We start from the raw sequence: 14958 nt of genomic DNA on the forward strand, positions 1-14958 counted from the left end.
CAGCCTTCCTGTTCAAGGCATCACCACGCCTTAGACCTTTACCAGATGGACGTCCAACTCCTTGGACATGAAGAGGAGAGGGAGAGCTACAGATGGGATGTGGAGAAGAGGAAAGGGGGCGGCATCTTTGATGGGTTTTGTGCAATCTCTTAAACCCTAAGCGCAGACAGGGTTTATATAGACCCTGCTGCGCTGTGCAGTGCCACATCATTCGACCAATCAAAAAATTTTAATAAATACAAAAAAGTTTTGATTGGTGGAGTGATGTCATCTGATCACATCAGATAAGAACTCCCACCCTCTCTCCTATGTTGGCGCCATCTTTGGATAAGCACAAGGGTGATGGTGCCCAAGAGTCCATGTTGATCAAGACTCTTCATCCTTATCCATTTGGGGCACCCACTTAATTCAATTAGGCTCACGCCATAATCTGATTATGGCATCCAATTTAATATAGTTTTGACATGTGGACACTCCACAAAATTCTTCCAATGAGCTCTTGTCAAGTGGCCTTCAGTGTAAGACCCATATGTCAATATTTGACAGATGTCCTAAAATGAAAATGGCAGATGACAGAAATTAGCAGGTGTTATCTTAAATTCATCTAATGAATTAAAATAAGATTTTTTTGAGCTGGACAAGCTTCATTTAGACTGAGAGAAACCTTCTCAAGGTTCTCTGGGTGAGTCAAAACATATTTGGCTCAGTCGAGATAGAAAAGATTACATGAGGAGAAAGTTAGGCTCAATCGTGTGCTAGCACGATTTCTTTGAACCTAATTTGATCTAATCCAAATCAATTGGGCTAGCCCAATTGATGACATCCAAATCCTAACCCTTGTTAGTGTGACCCAGTTAGGTTCAATTCTGTATGGTAATGAGACATGTCGTGATCTCATCATCGATATCATCGAAACTCCTTTCGATGGATCAGAACTCTTCTGATTCAGATAATTAAAATGATCGATCATCAAGATCATTCTAATTGCTCCCAAAAATCCATCAATGACACCTAGCAGTATATGATGGCAACCCATCAGAACTGAAGACGAACCTCTCGGTGCAGCTACCTGTGTGATTGAATTCCTCTATCATGAGTCCCGACTGAATTAGGATTAAGGTGAACTCGTCAAATCCAACATCAGTCATATGAATTAATCGATCGATCCGAGTCCGATGTGAAACCCTAATGAAAAACTCTTTTTTCAGTATTTCACTCTGCCATGGCCATGGGCTTAAGGACTCGATCTTTCGATCATCATAGGACTACTCCTCTTATCTACCGAGGTTGATAGATCCCATCTTGGTGTGATCTAGTTCCTATAATGAATATGCTACAGCCAACATACACCTCAAGATTCCAAATGGCTAGGAGACTGAGTTATGATGTAGTCAAACTATAACACACTCAAGGTAAACTATCGATGTACCTTAGGTCAAAGAACTAGACACACAACTGCAGCATCGAGCTAGTCATCGACGAGAAAGTAGACTTCCTTATGACTGCTTGAGGTGGTCACGCTCAGTACTCTCGTTCTCAACGAATATCTGTACTCTCGCTCTGGTGTTTTCACATCGTAGACTCAAGACACATCTATCCTAAAAAAGCGATCGTACACCAACCTTCCGAATCGATCACCATCCTCATAACGATCCTATGGTCAGGAGCTGTTTATGAGTTAATTATGTAAATTCATGCGTTAAATTTTCAACTCTTGAAAATATGAATTGACATTTCTACTAACTCAAAGGATGTATCACAGACACAATGTACACAATGTGATAGAAGAATAATCCATTTATTATTTTATAGTCAAAATTATAAATTTGCCTTTAGATTTGTACAGAAATGTGTCAGTCAATCTGGTATCTAGGGTACACATCTAACAGCTATATGATCCGCTCTCAAAATCTGCCAAGCATATACAACTCCTGCCCAAGATACCCGGAGCTCCGCTTTAGGAACCATCGGCTTAGCCAGGTACTGGCCCTCTGCCACCACCAGACTGGAATTAGGCCCTCGAATGACAAAGCCCATGCTACCTCTTATGTCTCTGATGCTCCCATCAAAATTAACCTTCATATATCCTGGAGATGGGGGCTTCCAAACTATGAACACCTATCAAGTCACTACGTGAGCAGGGTGGGAGTCCCAAGTCTCCAAGAGCTTAAAGATTACACCTAACAACTCCCGCATCAGGATCAGGGCTCTCTCGAAGATGAGTCTCATCAGGCACCTCCTGGACTTGAAAACAATACTATTCCTAGCCAATCAGATGTGCTGAACAATGTAGGTAGCCCAAATAGCAACCTCCCAGAATGTATTGCCTCCATCGCTCCCCCTCAGAAAATCAATGAAGGCCCCAATCGGATCCTCTACCTAAACAAGCCGATGATGTAGACCCGCTAAGAACCAAACCCATCTAGCTAAAGGGCATAGAAAAAGCGTGCACTCAACCATCTCCTCCTCTACTCCATGGTTGGGACAAATAACATGAATATCCATACCTTGCTCCCTCATAGCAGTCCTGGTCAGAAGCCTTCCCCAGGTGACCTTCCAGAGGAAAAGACTCACTTTTGGGTGAACCCCTAACCACCAAATCCATCCACCATCTAGATGCCTGATGGCCTCCGACTAATACAGTCGATAAAGATCAGCAACAATGGGTCTCACCATAGTGGAGGAGCCCCACACCCTAATGTTCGGACATCAGTGAAAGGGAACAGCCAAAGACATCACACGCCTACCCAATTGCTCTCCAAAGAAGCATTTCACTATAGCTAGGTCCTATCTTGTACCATCTGTATAGAGAAGATCAAATATGATCATCGAGTCAGTGACCTCGGATCTGATAAAAATCGGCCATCGGGTCAGGGGAATATCCGCAATCCAAGTATCATGAAGAATACTAATAGAGTGACCATCTCCAATCATCCATCTTGTCTGGAGGATAACATCCAAGGCCCGTGCAGGGATCTCCCTCCACATAGCAGAGGCCCTCAGATCGGCCTGGATCTCACTGTCCATAGGCCAAGAGCCATACCTAGCCCTCATCATCATGCTCTATATGAACTCCGGGTATAGAAGAAATCTGGCAGCATGCCGAGCGATCAAGACCTTCCACCTAGTGGCTAAGGACCGAATCCCCAAACCATCCTCTTGCTGTGACTGGCACACCACATCCCAAGCCACTAAATGCACACCCCCACAACCCCCAGCCCGTGATCCTCATAAAAAGCTTTGGAATAGTTGCTCAATCCCCTGCACTATAGTCTGGGGCAAGATGGCATTCCAAAGAAGATAAATAGGCATAGAGCTGAGCACTGACTTGACTAAGGTAACCTTACCCATCATCGAAAGGGTCTGAGCCTGCCAACCCTCCATCCACTCTTGAAATGGCACGCTCTGCCCCCTCAGCCTCAGTCCTCCTCAGTAGGATTGAGCAAACAACTGAAACCCGAAGTAATCCACCCAATCTAACCCAATAAACATCATTTTCGATCGATTGAAAGATATAAATTGGGTGGAATCGGATTGAAAGTTTATAAAAAAATCAATTATCTACTGTCAGATTTGGTTCCTATATTTTTAATCCATATGAAACCGAATCCAACCAATGTAGTATTTCATAAACTTACTTTTATTTTGGAACGGTGCCGTTTAGACTTCAATATTTCATTCTAAAAAACACTGCATCATCCATTTGGATTTATGAGAATATTAATTTTGAATTGTTTATGAAAACACATCAATTTGAGATAATTATAAAGTAAAAGCTTTCAAATATAGTTACTTTCAGATGAGTAAATCTTTTTTATCTATTTTATTTTATATTGATTCAAAAATAAGTCTAAAATTTATAACTTATAAAGTTTAAATTTTTTTATTAAATTGATAAAAATAAATAAATAAGCTTAAGTGGACCAATATTGGATTTAAAATCAATATTGGGTCAACATTGATAAACGATCATCTGAACTCGCTACAAATTGTTCACTTCGATTTTAAATTGTTTATATATGATAAATGGTCCGTAGTGGATTGAATTTTTTTCAATCCGATTGGGTTCAATTGGATGAAATTTTTCTTTCAATCCAGTCGAACCCGATCCGTAATCAGCCTTACTCCTCAGTCTGTGTCCATAGATAGAGACTCTCAGGTACTACAGTATCCTATCGTGCTCAGCAACCTCCAGTCTCTCTATGATCGAATGGTGAAGCACATCGATGTCCTCGAACTAAAGTGCACTACGGACTTTAGAAGATTCACCTTCTATCCCAAGCAGCACAAATAGTTTTTCAGGATCGTTCTAAACCTAGTAGCACTCCGAACTATGGTCCGACCCACCAACAAACAATCGTCTACAAAAAATAGATGCAAAATCAGCTGAGCCCCTGATGTTGGCATGTAGGGGGCTATAGCTGATCCTAGGAATGCAACACGAAGAGCTCTTGAGAGGGTGTCAACATAAATAATAATAAGATAGAGAAATAGAGGACAACCTTGCCTCAACCCTACTGTGAAACAGAAAAATTCTAAAGGCATCCCGTTGACCAGAATGACAAATACAAGGTTACGAACACAAGCCATGATCCAACTAATCCTGCGATAATGAAATTTGAAGCACAGTAGTGCATCCTCGAGGCATCGCCAACACATCCGGTCACATGCTCTCTCCATATCAAGCTTGATTGCCATAAGTGTACAATGAGGAAGAGCACGATCAATATCATACATAAATTTCTATACAATGAGGATATTATCGGAGATACCATGGTTTTCGATAATTACCTCCTGATAAGGGTTCAGTAAGGAGCTCCTCCGAGGTCAGGGAACACGGAATGGCGCCCGACGCGAAAATCGGGCGAAGCCCAGCCCCAGATGCGGGTTCGTCTGCAGAGATGGGGACTTGGGGGTTTGAGGTAGAAGAACTCCCGGAACTACAGGGAGCAGAAGAGCCGGAAGACATTTCGAGTAGTTTCGAAGGGGGGCTCTAAAGGACCCTAAGAAGACGGACAGAAGGGGGACGAGAGGCCACAGGAAGCTAACTCGGAGGGATGCAAAAAGATAATGACAGAAAAGAAGTCCCTAGGTGGTGAGAAGAAGGTTGGCGGTGCTGGAACTAACCTATATCGCTCTGAGGGACCTGAGGGACGAAAACAGGAGACGCCTACGACTCGAGAAGACGCCCACTAAAACAGGGCTCTCGAAGAGAAGGCAAATGCTGGTAAGAACTCAGGAACGAAGTAGGGCACCTAAAGGTGGGAGGACGGGTTTAAATAGACCATGGGATCCGGCGCCATAATGATCGCGAATTCCCCCAGGCCAGTCCGCATCCGACACGTGTCCCACTCCCCCTGGCAGGCGGCTAAAAGCGGCTGACGGTTGGCAGGGCCATTATTGCGCCGTACCTGGGCCAGTGTACCTGCGAGAATTCTGAAGAGTCCCTTCATACCGTCCCAATTCGAAAAGACTCCGGCACGCGTGCAATTAATGCCCAAAATATCTGGGGGCAGCAGTGCGCGGGATTCGAGGGGACGGCTTCGGCTGTACCCATCTCTCTGTACTTCCTTCGTTCGAAATTTAAACTCGAAAGTAGGGGGACTGGTGTTGGGTATAAAATACCCACAGCCGAAGTCCTCAATAGAATCAACGATTCCGCCCACGATGCCGACCTCAAAGGAAGACTTCGCCCGGACTCCTACGGGAGTCGGGCTTCGTCCTCAACTCCAACGGCTGCCAACAGACTTCGTCCGGACTCCTACGGGAGCCGGACTCCACCGACAACTTCGATCTCAAGTAGACTCCGCCCGGACTCCTACGGGAGCCGGGCTCCGTCCTCAACATCAACTGCTGGTAAGCCCCATCCGGACTCCTACGGGAGTCGGACTTCACCTTTAACTTTGATTGCAGGAAGACTCCGCTCGGACTCCTACGGGAGCCGGGCTTCGTCCTCGACTCCAACGGCTACCGACAGACTTTGTCCGGACTCCTACGGGAGCCGGACTCCACCGACAACTTCGACCTCAAGTAGAATCCGCCCGGACTCCTACAGGAGCCGGGCTCCGTCCTCAACATTAACTGCTGGTAAGCCCCGTCCGGACTCCTACGGGAGCCGGACTTCGCCTTTAACTGTGATTGTAGGAAGACTCCGCCCGGACTCCTACGGGAGCCGGGTTTCGTCCTCGACTCCAACGGCTGCCGACAGACTTTGTCCGGACTCCTACGGGAGCCGGACTCCACCGACAACTTCGACCTCAAGTAGACTCCGTCCGGACTCCTACGGGAGCCGGGCTCCGTCCTCAACGTCAACTGCTGGTAAGCCCCGTCCGGACTCCTACGGGAGCCGGACTTCGCCTTTAACTTTAATTGCAGGAAGACTCCGCCCGGACTCCTACGAGAACCGGGCTTCGTCCTCGACTCCAACGGCTACGAGCAGACTTCGTCCGGACTCCTACGGGAGCCGGACTCCGCATCTGATTTTGATTGCAGGAGATTCCGCCCGGACTCCTACGGGAGCTGGGTTCCGCCCGCAACTTCAGCTCCGAGAGGGCTCCGCCCAGACTCCCACGGAAGCCGGGCTCCACCCACGACCCCAACCGCAAGGAGGACTCCGCCCGGACCCCTACAGAGGCCGGACTCCGACCGCTGCCGAACTTCAGCCGATGGATCTGCGCCCCCTGGCAGGCCACAATAACAACCATGATCCTGCTCCACTTCCTGCGGCAGATTCCGCGCAGCTCCGTCACCCCTGACAGGCCGCGGTAATGGTCGCAGCCCTGCTCCACTTCCTACAACGGATTCCGCGCAGCTCCACTACTCCATGGCAGGCCGCAATAACGGCCACGATCTTGCTCCACTTCCTGCGACGGATACCGGGCGATTCTCCCATCCGCTGGCAAGTCACGACAACGGACGCTGCTCCACTCCTCGCAACTGATTCCACGTGGCGAGCTACGGCGATAGCCACGATTCCGCTCCACTACCCTTCGCAATAAATTCCCCCTGACTATGGGCGGCCCACTACCAGACGGTTACAAACGTCGCCATCAATCCGTTACCTCCTCCGCCTATAAAAAGGGGGACCCAGATACGTTATTCTCTAAGCTCTCGTCTTTTTATCTAAAAATTCTGCAAAATTCTTCGTTCGAGCACTCCATTCTTATTGAGACAGAGAACTGACTTGAGCGTCGGAGGGTCTTGCCGGAGCAACCCCACCTCCGGTTTAGACTTCCTTTGCAGGTCCCGACGGCGACCGCGATTTTTCCGACTCCAGCTTCTCCGGCACAAGCAGATTTTTGCACCAGCACCTCCTATTCTTAACAAATCAAATGAGGAAGGATGGGCTTCATCCCGTGAACCATCAGCTTGATGCATAATTTATATACGATCTTGTGTATAATTTGATTGGTCTAAAATGTCCCAGAGCATCCTGATGCTTTGTCATTTCACTTTATTACCCCTTGCAAACCACTAACCGCAATTTATCTTAAATTTTCTTAAAAATAATAAAAAATATAGCAACAGACACAATAATTTAACAAACCTCCATGTGCGACAGCTGTTGTCTCGATGCTGGTCACCACCTTCCTCCCGGAAATCCCTCCCAAAAGCACGGGCCCTGACCATGGAATCGGAAATGCCTTGTACAAGAGATTCCTTCTATGTAGTTAGAAAGGCATTTTGGACCTTGGGATGAGAACGGAAGGGCTTAATACCTTGATCCAATTAAAATTTCTTTTGAGGGTTTGTTAATCTCGCAACAGAGCCAGTGGCAACGTGGCGTATTGGGGACAGAATCTGGTTTGCTTTTTCATGTGCAGACAAGTATTAAGACCTGAATCATGGCGTATTATGATTGTTTTGTGGGGAAAATTTAAGCAGGCAACAACAAAATTCGCTTTAACGGACACCGAGCCATTTAAACTAATCCCAGATTCCCAGTTGATCTCAGGGAACCTGAACTCCAGATTGTGGTGCTTGTGTTTGATAATTCTTCTCTAAGCGCATCTCCACAAGGCTCCAACACTACAGCCTGTACCTTCCTTTATGTTATTAAACGACACAACCAAACATCACCTCGTGAGGACTCTTAACTCTTACCTTCCTATAACTGTGGTTTTTCTTGATCTATAGAACAAAGTTCACCATTAATAACGAACTGAATCTAGTGGATACAATGATATATTTCAGAGCAATACAGTAGAACTCGAAAAATTAGAAATTACAGTTAGAAAGCAACTGCCATTAGGACGACAACAAAAACATTGTAATTACATGGCAAACGAAAGAGATCATAATTCCCCAAAGATGGCTTCCCATGTACCGGCGAAGGCCTCGAGGATGACCGCATGGTGAGTAGGTGAATTCAGGGAGAGGTAGGAGTGGAGGAGCTGCTCCAAGTCCTCGGGTTCACGCATCCGCCTCTCTAAGATCATCTCCGCCATCGAACTCCGGAAATCCTCGTATGGATTACTCGATCGCTTCACCACCGCAAACCCGCTCCGAGCCACCGCCGCCGTCTCCTTCTTCTCCATCGAAGACACGGAAGTTAGAGGCTGAGACTTGTTGCCTTCACCCCAGCGATCTTTAAAATACCTCGCGCCTCTTCTCGGGGGTCGCCTAGTGGACTTCTTTTTCCCGGTCTTCTTCTTGGATGAAGCACGGTGGTAGAACTCCGAGGAGTCGGAAGAGAAGCTCTTGGATGAGAAGAGAGTCCACGTCTCTTCCTCTTCTTCCTCCTCCTTCCCCCCTTCTTCACTGCTGAAGAAGCCAAATTCATCGTTTGAGTCGCTCGAAGAGGAGCCGCTGAATCCACGACCATTGGAAAGCAGCGTCTTCTTCTTGTTTACAAACTTGTCCTTCTTCTTAGCCATTGCTTTCTTCCTCTCTTTGGAGTGGGAGTAGTAGTAATCATTGGAGGGAGAAGAAGGCGAGGCAGGAGGGCACTTCCTACCCTCCCCTACTCCAGTTTCATAGACGAATCCAGTTTCCGTAACTCTCCTCTCTTTTTTCCGATTCCTCTTCGCCTGCTCTGTGGTCAAAGCAAGGTTTGGGTCGGGGGCGCGAACGGACCTGCGGCTGCTGCAATCAATGGAGACCTGCACGACGGGAGGCATGCGATGCGGGAGATGGTCGAGCTTGCCTCGGTGGTGGACATGGAGATTGCTGGAGGGGAAGACAGGCTCTTGGGAGACTTTATCAGAGAAGTTTATTACACTGGCGGTGGCGCAGGAGGAGCTGAGAAGCATTTGAGCTATTCGATGCTTCAATCGATTGCCGATGTTGTTACTCTTGTCCATTGATGCTTTTGATCTCCTTTGCTCTCTCTTTCTCTTTACTTCATCTCTGTTTTTCTCCTTTCTTTTCTTCTGATAGAAAGCATATTACTTCTTGAGCAGAGGAAGGTATTTATAAGGAGTTTTTTTTGGTAAATATTAGGAGAATCTATCTTTTCACCGTCGGGGCGGTGTCGGTCGCCCGTCCTCACGGAGGTCCGTCGCCAGAGGGAACGGGAAGCGCACTTGGTACTTGCACGACACGATTGGGTCGCTCGTGACTCGTCTATCCGTTAAATTTTTGACAGGTCCAAACCTAGTGAATAAATGCCGTTAATCTACACATCGTTCGAGGGTTAAAATGACCGTGGCTACAATAGTTTAAGGGGTCTCCTGTTAGTTTTTAACTAAAAATGTTGCGTTATAAACAGTATTACTATCATGGTTCCTGGTTCCGCATTTTACACAGTCATTTTATTTTTTTGTACGAATTGTTATTTCCATTGTTTTCCATTATAGAGGTTGATAACATCATTATGCTAGTTATCGTTTAATTCCAAAAAAAATGTTAACAGTTAATTAAGTATTAAATATTGATTTTGGAGGAGCTTGATTAGTTGGAATTAACAGTGAGAGGGTGCGTTGACTTGAAATCCTCGTCTACTCTCTCTTGTCAATTATTGCACTTCCTTGCTTGTTTGATGCTAACCATAGCGAGAGAACCAAACAAGTAGAACAAATGGGAGTAAGAGAGAGAAAATGTGCCCTTTTTCTGTTCTTGTTTATTTATTTTTTTAATCTTTGTCGAGGGACGAACGAGCACGGCCATCTGCTTTCCTCTCTTCTGTCTTGTACTTCCGTGTCCCACGAGAGGTGCTGCGGTGTCCTTGTCCTGTTCAATGGCTTTTAGCTGTGAGAGGACCGACAAAGCTGAAGATCTTGGATTCCTCCCTCGGAAACGCAGGAGGAGTGCAGCCGTAGCAAAGGCCGAATGAGAGATGAGTGAGGAGAAAGGAACAAGAAGGATGTTGACGCTCGTTTCTCCAGCTACAAATCTCATGTTGTCCCATCCAAAAGCTTCCAAAGTTTTGCAAAGATGCAGGGCCCTCGATTGTTGGCAGCTCGCAGCGAAAAATAAAAAATATTTGAATAAAATTTTTATGATCGAATCGATTATAAAAAAAAAATTATGATGGGATCATCATCATTTGCCATATTTTCGAAACACATCGCACATATTAAAATATTAAAAAAATAAAAAATAAATAAATTTTAAAAATATTTAAATAGTTTTGATAAATATCACTTCAAAATTTATCTATTTTTATTTTTTTAATATTTTAATATGCATGCGTAAATATGTGCGATATGTTTTTGAAATATAAGGGACAATGATAATTTGATCATAATTTTTTCTATAACTGATCCGATCAAATAAATTTTATCCTTTGTTCAGACTTATTTTAACCATGGTTATAATTTACTTGCGAATCTTGGAAGTGAGGGGGCAGGGAATAGTTAATCTAGGCTGCGAGGTCTGGAAGTTCATGAAGAGGTGGGGAAGCTCCCTTTGTTGTTTTGCTGTGATTTGGCTTCTCATGTCACAAGGCATAACTGTAACAGTTGTACCTTGTGATCTTTCTCAGGCTAATCCCCTGGGTAACTTCTTGTCGGTTTCTCGCTGCCCTATATTTATCTGCATGTGCGGACCAAATGGATCTTTTTTTTTTTAATATATATTGCAATAGGAGGACTAAACATAATTATTGACAGCGATGCGTATGACGCAGTACTTATTCTTTTCGGTTTTCATGACCGAGTGAGGTGATTTTTTTTTTTTTTTTCTTTTGGGGTTCATTCTTGGTAAGAAGTCATGTATGCCATTTATTTGAGATTTGACTACATTTGCTTCGGTGCGTTTGCCATGTAAAAGAATATTTCATTCAATTCCATCGTTGATCCATTGGCTCTAGCAATTGCCGCTATATAGAAAGATAAGTATTACGGAATCTTGCCATTAGCATCCACATCTTCTCTCCCGAGACTTCAAGCAATTGCGTGGAAATATCGGGCCGGAAAGTTTCTCCTCCCACTCAGGCACACCAAATGTTTGATTATATGCCTCAGAGAAAACAGGAATAATAGAATACGGTAAAAATAAGTTTTCTTGTCTAGTTTCTCTTAATCATTGTGACTTCGTTGGTTGCAGAAGAATGACGTCAATTAGCATCACTAATCCTTTTCGTCATCTCAAATTTCGGCGTCACACGGGTAAGAATGCACGCAACTCTCTCAGAATTCTCACCATCACTCAAGTCTCCACAAACATATTGCATGCTATTTCCATGGTTATTTTATTTCCATCGTGTGTTCGTCATGTCTTCTGGGTCCGTATGATAAGCCTTCTCCCCTCCCGGAACCCTAGCTCCGCCACGCCGTCGAGGAGCTTCTTGTAGAGCTCCTTCCCCAGCAGCGGCATCCCGAGGCGGAGCCGGACGTTCTGGTGGTGGAGATGGCCGCCGCCCTGTCGCCTCAGCAGCTGGCGGAGTGTGCGCCCCCTCCCCCCGGCGGTGCTCTCCGGGTTCTCGCACGGTGTCCTGGTTCATAAGCCGGCGTAGCGCCGGCTGTTGACTTGCTGGTGGTGGGAGACGCCATGACTGCCGGGGGTTGTTATTGACGCCGTGGTGGCGCTGTTCATATCCCATCACAAAGAGAGAAAGAGAGACTGTGGGTGGCCATTAATGTTGCCAAAGAGTAAAAAGATGTTGCATTGTAGAAAGAGGGTGAAGAGTGCTAATACTACCATTCTAAATATTTTTGTTGGAAAAAAAAAAAAAGCTTAGGTATATGAAAGAGGTTTGTTTGTTGTGTTTGTGTAATGTACATTGATATTAAGGAAATTCAAGATAAATGTGTTGTTCCTCCCTTTCATCTTCTGCTGCAATATTGTCTCAACATCTTCAGCTGACAGGAATGTAAGAGGGAAAGTAGGGGAGGTTTGGGTATTTGGTCAGGTTAATTATGATGAAATTTTGGTGAGTAATGGCTCTTTATAAATCAATCCTAAAAGAACACTTTATTTATTACAATTTTTCTGAATTTTCACTTCTTCCTAGATTAATGCCCGACCAACTTGTTTATGGTATCTGAATTTTCATAGCTTTAGCTTGTGAAGGGAGTTGAGCTTATTGTACTTTTCCTCTTTTCTTTCTTGGAAGCTACACGCATGCATACATACATAGATATAATGTAATATAATGTAATGTAACTCTTTCTGTTCCTTTTGTTATTTTTCTTGCATCTAATTAAATATACATCATCTGCCTTTTCTAATAACACTCTTATATTGGGATAGAACAATTGAACTCATTGTCAAGAAGCCCTCCATACTTGAAGACAATTAGAGCTGGTTTTGTGCCTCATCCTGTGCAATGCTCATCAGCTGCAACTAGCTGCAACAAAAATCCTATAGTTAAGATGTGCGGTGTAACTTCTGCTAAAGATGCAGAAATGGCTGCTCAGGCTGGTGCAAACCTTATTGGTATGATTCTTTGGCCGGGATCAAAACGTTCTGTTTCGTTATTGGTGGCTAAAGAAATCTCAAAAGCTGCACGAGCTTGTAAGGCAGAGCCTGTTGGAGTTTTTGTAGATGACGATGCAAACACAATACTACAGACTTCTGATGCATGCAGCCTTGAATTTGTGCAAGTATTAATTATTTATCATTTCAACTTTCTACTTTTTGTTGGTATTATTTGACGAAATATTCACCCATTGTTGCTCTTAACTATATCACCATATGGAACTCTTGACTTATTATTGTAGAAGTTTCTCGCAGCTCCATGGTGATGGTTCTCGTTCTGCACTCCCAATGCTTTTGCAAGAGAACCGGATTATATATGTTCTCCATGCTGATGAAAATGGAAACATACTGAGTCAGATTCCTGATAAAGAATCTTCCATGATTGATTGGCTTTTGGTGGATAGCGCAAAGGGTGGCAGGTTAAACACCTCTATCTTAGTTCCGTTTCTTATGCTTTGCTTATTGTATTTGTGTATTCCTGATCCAGTTTCACGTAGTAGTATGCGTTGATATGCTTCACTCAAATCACTCAAACCTTTGTGATGCATTCATTCAGAAGCTATGCTGTTTGCCTTTCAATACCTTGTTTTTAATGATCACTTGAGCCAAGCAACTCGATGTTGTTGGTAGGCATGTAAAAGCAGTCTGTATACCAATTTGAATTTTGCTGATTTGATTTGTTTCTTTTCTGCCTAGGAGCATTTTTATGTTTAGCCAGTATATATTGTTTCAGTATCAAAACTTGATTAACTTGTAAAATTTCATAGGCTTCCTGGTATTGTGGTGATATGAGGTGGTAAATGATAATTCAACTCTTTAAACCATTGTGTTCTCATTGCTGTCCTCTTTAAAGGAGTTCTGTGAAAATCATATTCTTTTCTCTTTTTTTAAAAAAAAAATTCCTAGAGATAGATTTGCTGTGATTGTGAGACAAAAATCAGTTTTTTAAACATTTTGTTTCTTTACAGTGGTAAAGGATTCAACTGGCAGAAATTTCAAATGCCATCTATAAGAAGCAAATATGGGTGGTTGCTTGCTGGAGGCCTCCATGCTGACAATGTTTGTGAAGCTGCTACCATGCTTCGACCAGATGGGGTTGATGTTAGCAGTGGCATCTGTGCCTCCGATGGAATTCAGAAGGACCCCATGAAAATATCTTCTTTTATGAGTAAAGTGAGGTCATTAAGTTATTGATCAGAATTCTGCTGCATGCTTTTGTAACTGCATTTGAACACTCATCAGCTTCGTGGCTGCATAAAATGGCTCCAACCATAAACAGCATCTATCAAGGCGTAACTCTACAAGTTTTATTCAATGAATAATTAAGGTGTAGCTCAACAAATTGCATGTCGGTATGATTTATTTATGATTTATAACTATATTTTGAAAGTTCATGTGATTGTGTTGTGCTAAGTTTTAGATTCCTTTTAGGGTATGACAATCAAACAAGGCCACTGCCAGAGCCAAAATCATGTATCAATAAGAATGGCTTCCCTTCCAACCATCTATAAAGTTCAACGTTAGGACGTTGTAGGTGGTTACTCAAGTCCATGGCCTGGGCTGCACAGGTAGGTGGTCCGGGAGATGTTGGTTGATGACGGCCCAATATATGTTGTTGCACAAGTTCTTCTTGACTTGTTTTCTTGAGATGTTTGTCTCTTTTATGCCTTCACATGCATAGTTGAGGCTTATTTATTTGAGCCGATCTTAACTTATCACCTTGAGATGTTTTAACTTGTTTATATCTTCACATGCATTGTCCATGTTGTATGCGAAGGAGGGAGGGTGATATACCTCTATGGACTGTGGTTAATTAGTATTGGAATATACCGACTGACCTTCGTACGCCGACTTATCCTCAGATCGGTCCTATCGATGCCCGACTCTATCCACCGGACCGACGGACGACTCCGACAATAACTGCTGACAATGGCTGCCGATAATATCCGATCGAAAGTATGCCGGTCGAACAGACCCATACTGTTTCCGACTGGTCGAGCAGTCGAATCCATATTATCGACTCACTATCGGGGGTGGCAGCCAACGTCCGACTTCTACAAGGCACCAGATCAGCCGACGGTGTCTCCGAGTCACCAC

General features: G+C 44.3%; 2 protein-coding genes across 5 annotated transcripts; one reads left to right on the forward strand and one right to left on the reverse strand.

Annotated features, from left to right (window-relative positions):
• Positions 1-8163: 8163 nt before the first annotated feature.
• Positions 8164-9351, reverse strand: LOC140858663 (uncharacterized). Its single transcript, XM_073259971.1, has one exon. The coding sequence runs from the start codon at positions 9300-9302 to the stop codon at positions 8295-8297; it is 1008 nt and encodes a 335-aa protein (XP_073116072.1). The 5' UTR covers positions 9303-9351; the 3' UTR covers positions 8164-8294.
• A 1449-nt stretch (positions 9352-10800) lies between these two features.
• Positions 10801-14255, forward strand: LOC105037252 (N-(5'-phosphoribosyl)anthranilate isomerase 1, chloroplastic). 4 transcript variants are annotated; one of them, XM_073259011.1, is made up of 5 exons: positions 10801-10833; positions 11488-11549; positions 12634-12986; positions 13117-13280; positions 13830-14255. In XM_073259011.1, exons 1-5 carry the CDS (start codon positions 10826-10828, stop codon positions 14053-14055), a joined length of 813 nt encoding a protein of 270 aa, XP_073115112.1. In that variant the 5' UTR covers positions 10801-10825; the 3' UTR covers positions 14056-14255. The 4 variants fall into 4 exon arrangements, with proteins under 4 accessions (XP_073115112.1, XP_073115115.1, XP_073115114.1 ...); XM_073259014.1 differs by lacking the exon at positions 10801-10833 and adding an exon at positions 11015-11102; XM_073259013.1 differs by lacking the exon at positions 10801-10833 and adding an exon at positions 11109-11375.
• Positions 14256-14958: the final 703 nt, after the last annotated feature.

Source organism: Elaeis guineensis, chromosome 6, assembly GCF_000442705.2.
Source record: "Elaeis guineensis isolate ETL-2024a chromosome 6, EG11, whole genome shotgun sequence".
Taxonomy (NCBI): domain Eukaryota; kingdom Viridiplantae; phylum Streptophyta; class Magnoliopsida; order Arecales; family Arecaceae; genus Elaeis; species Elaeis guineensis.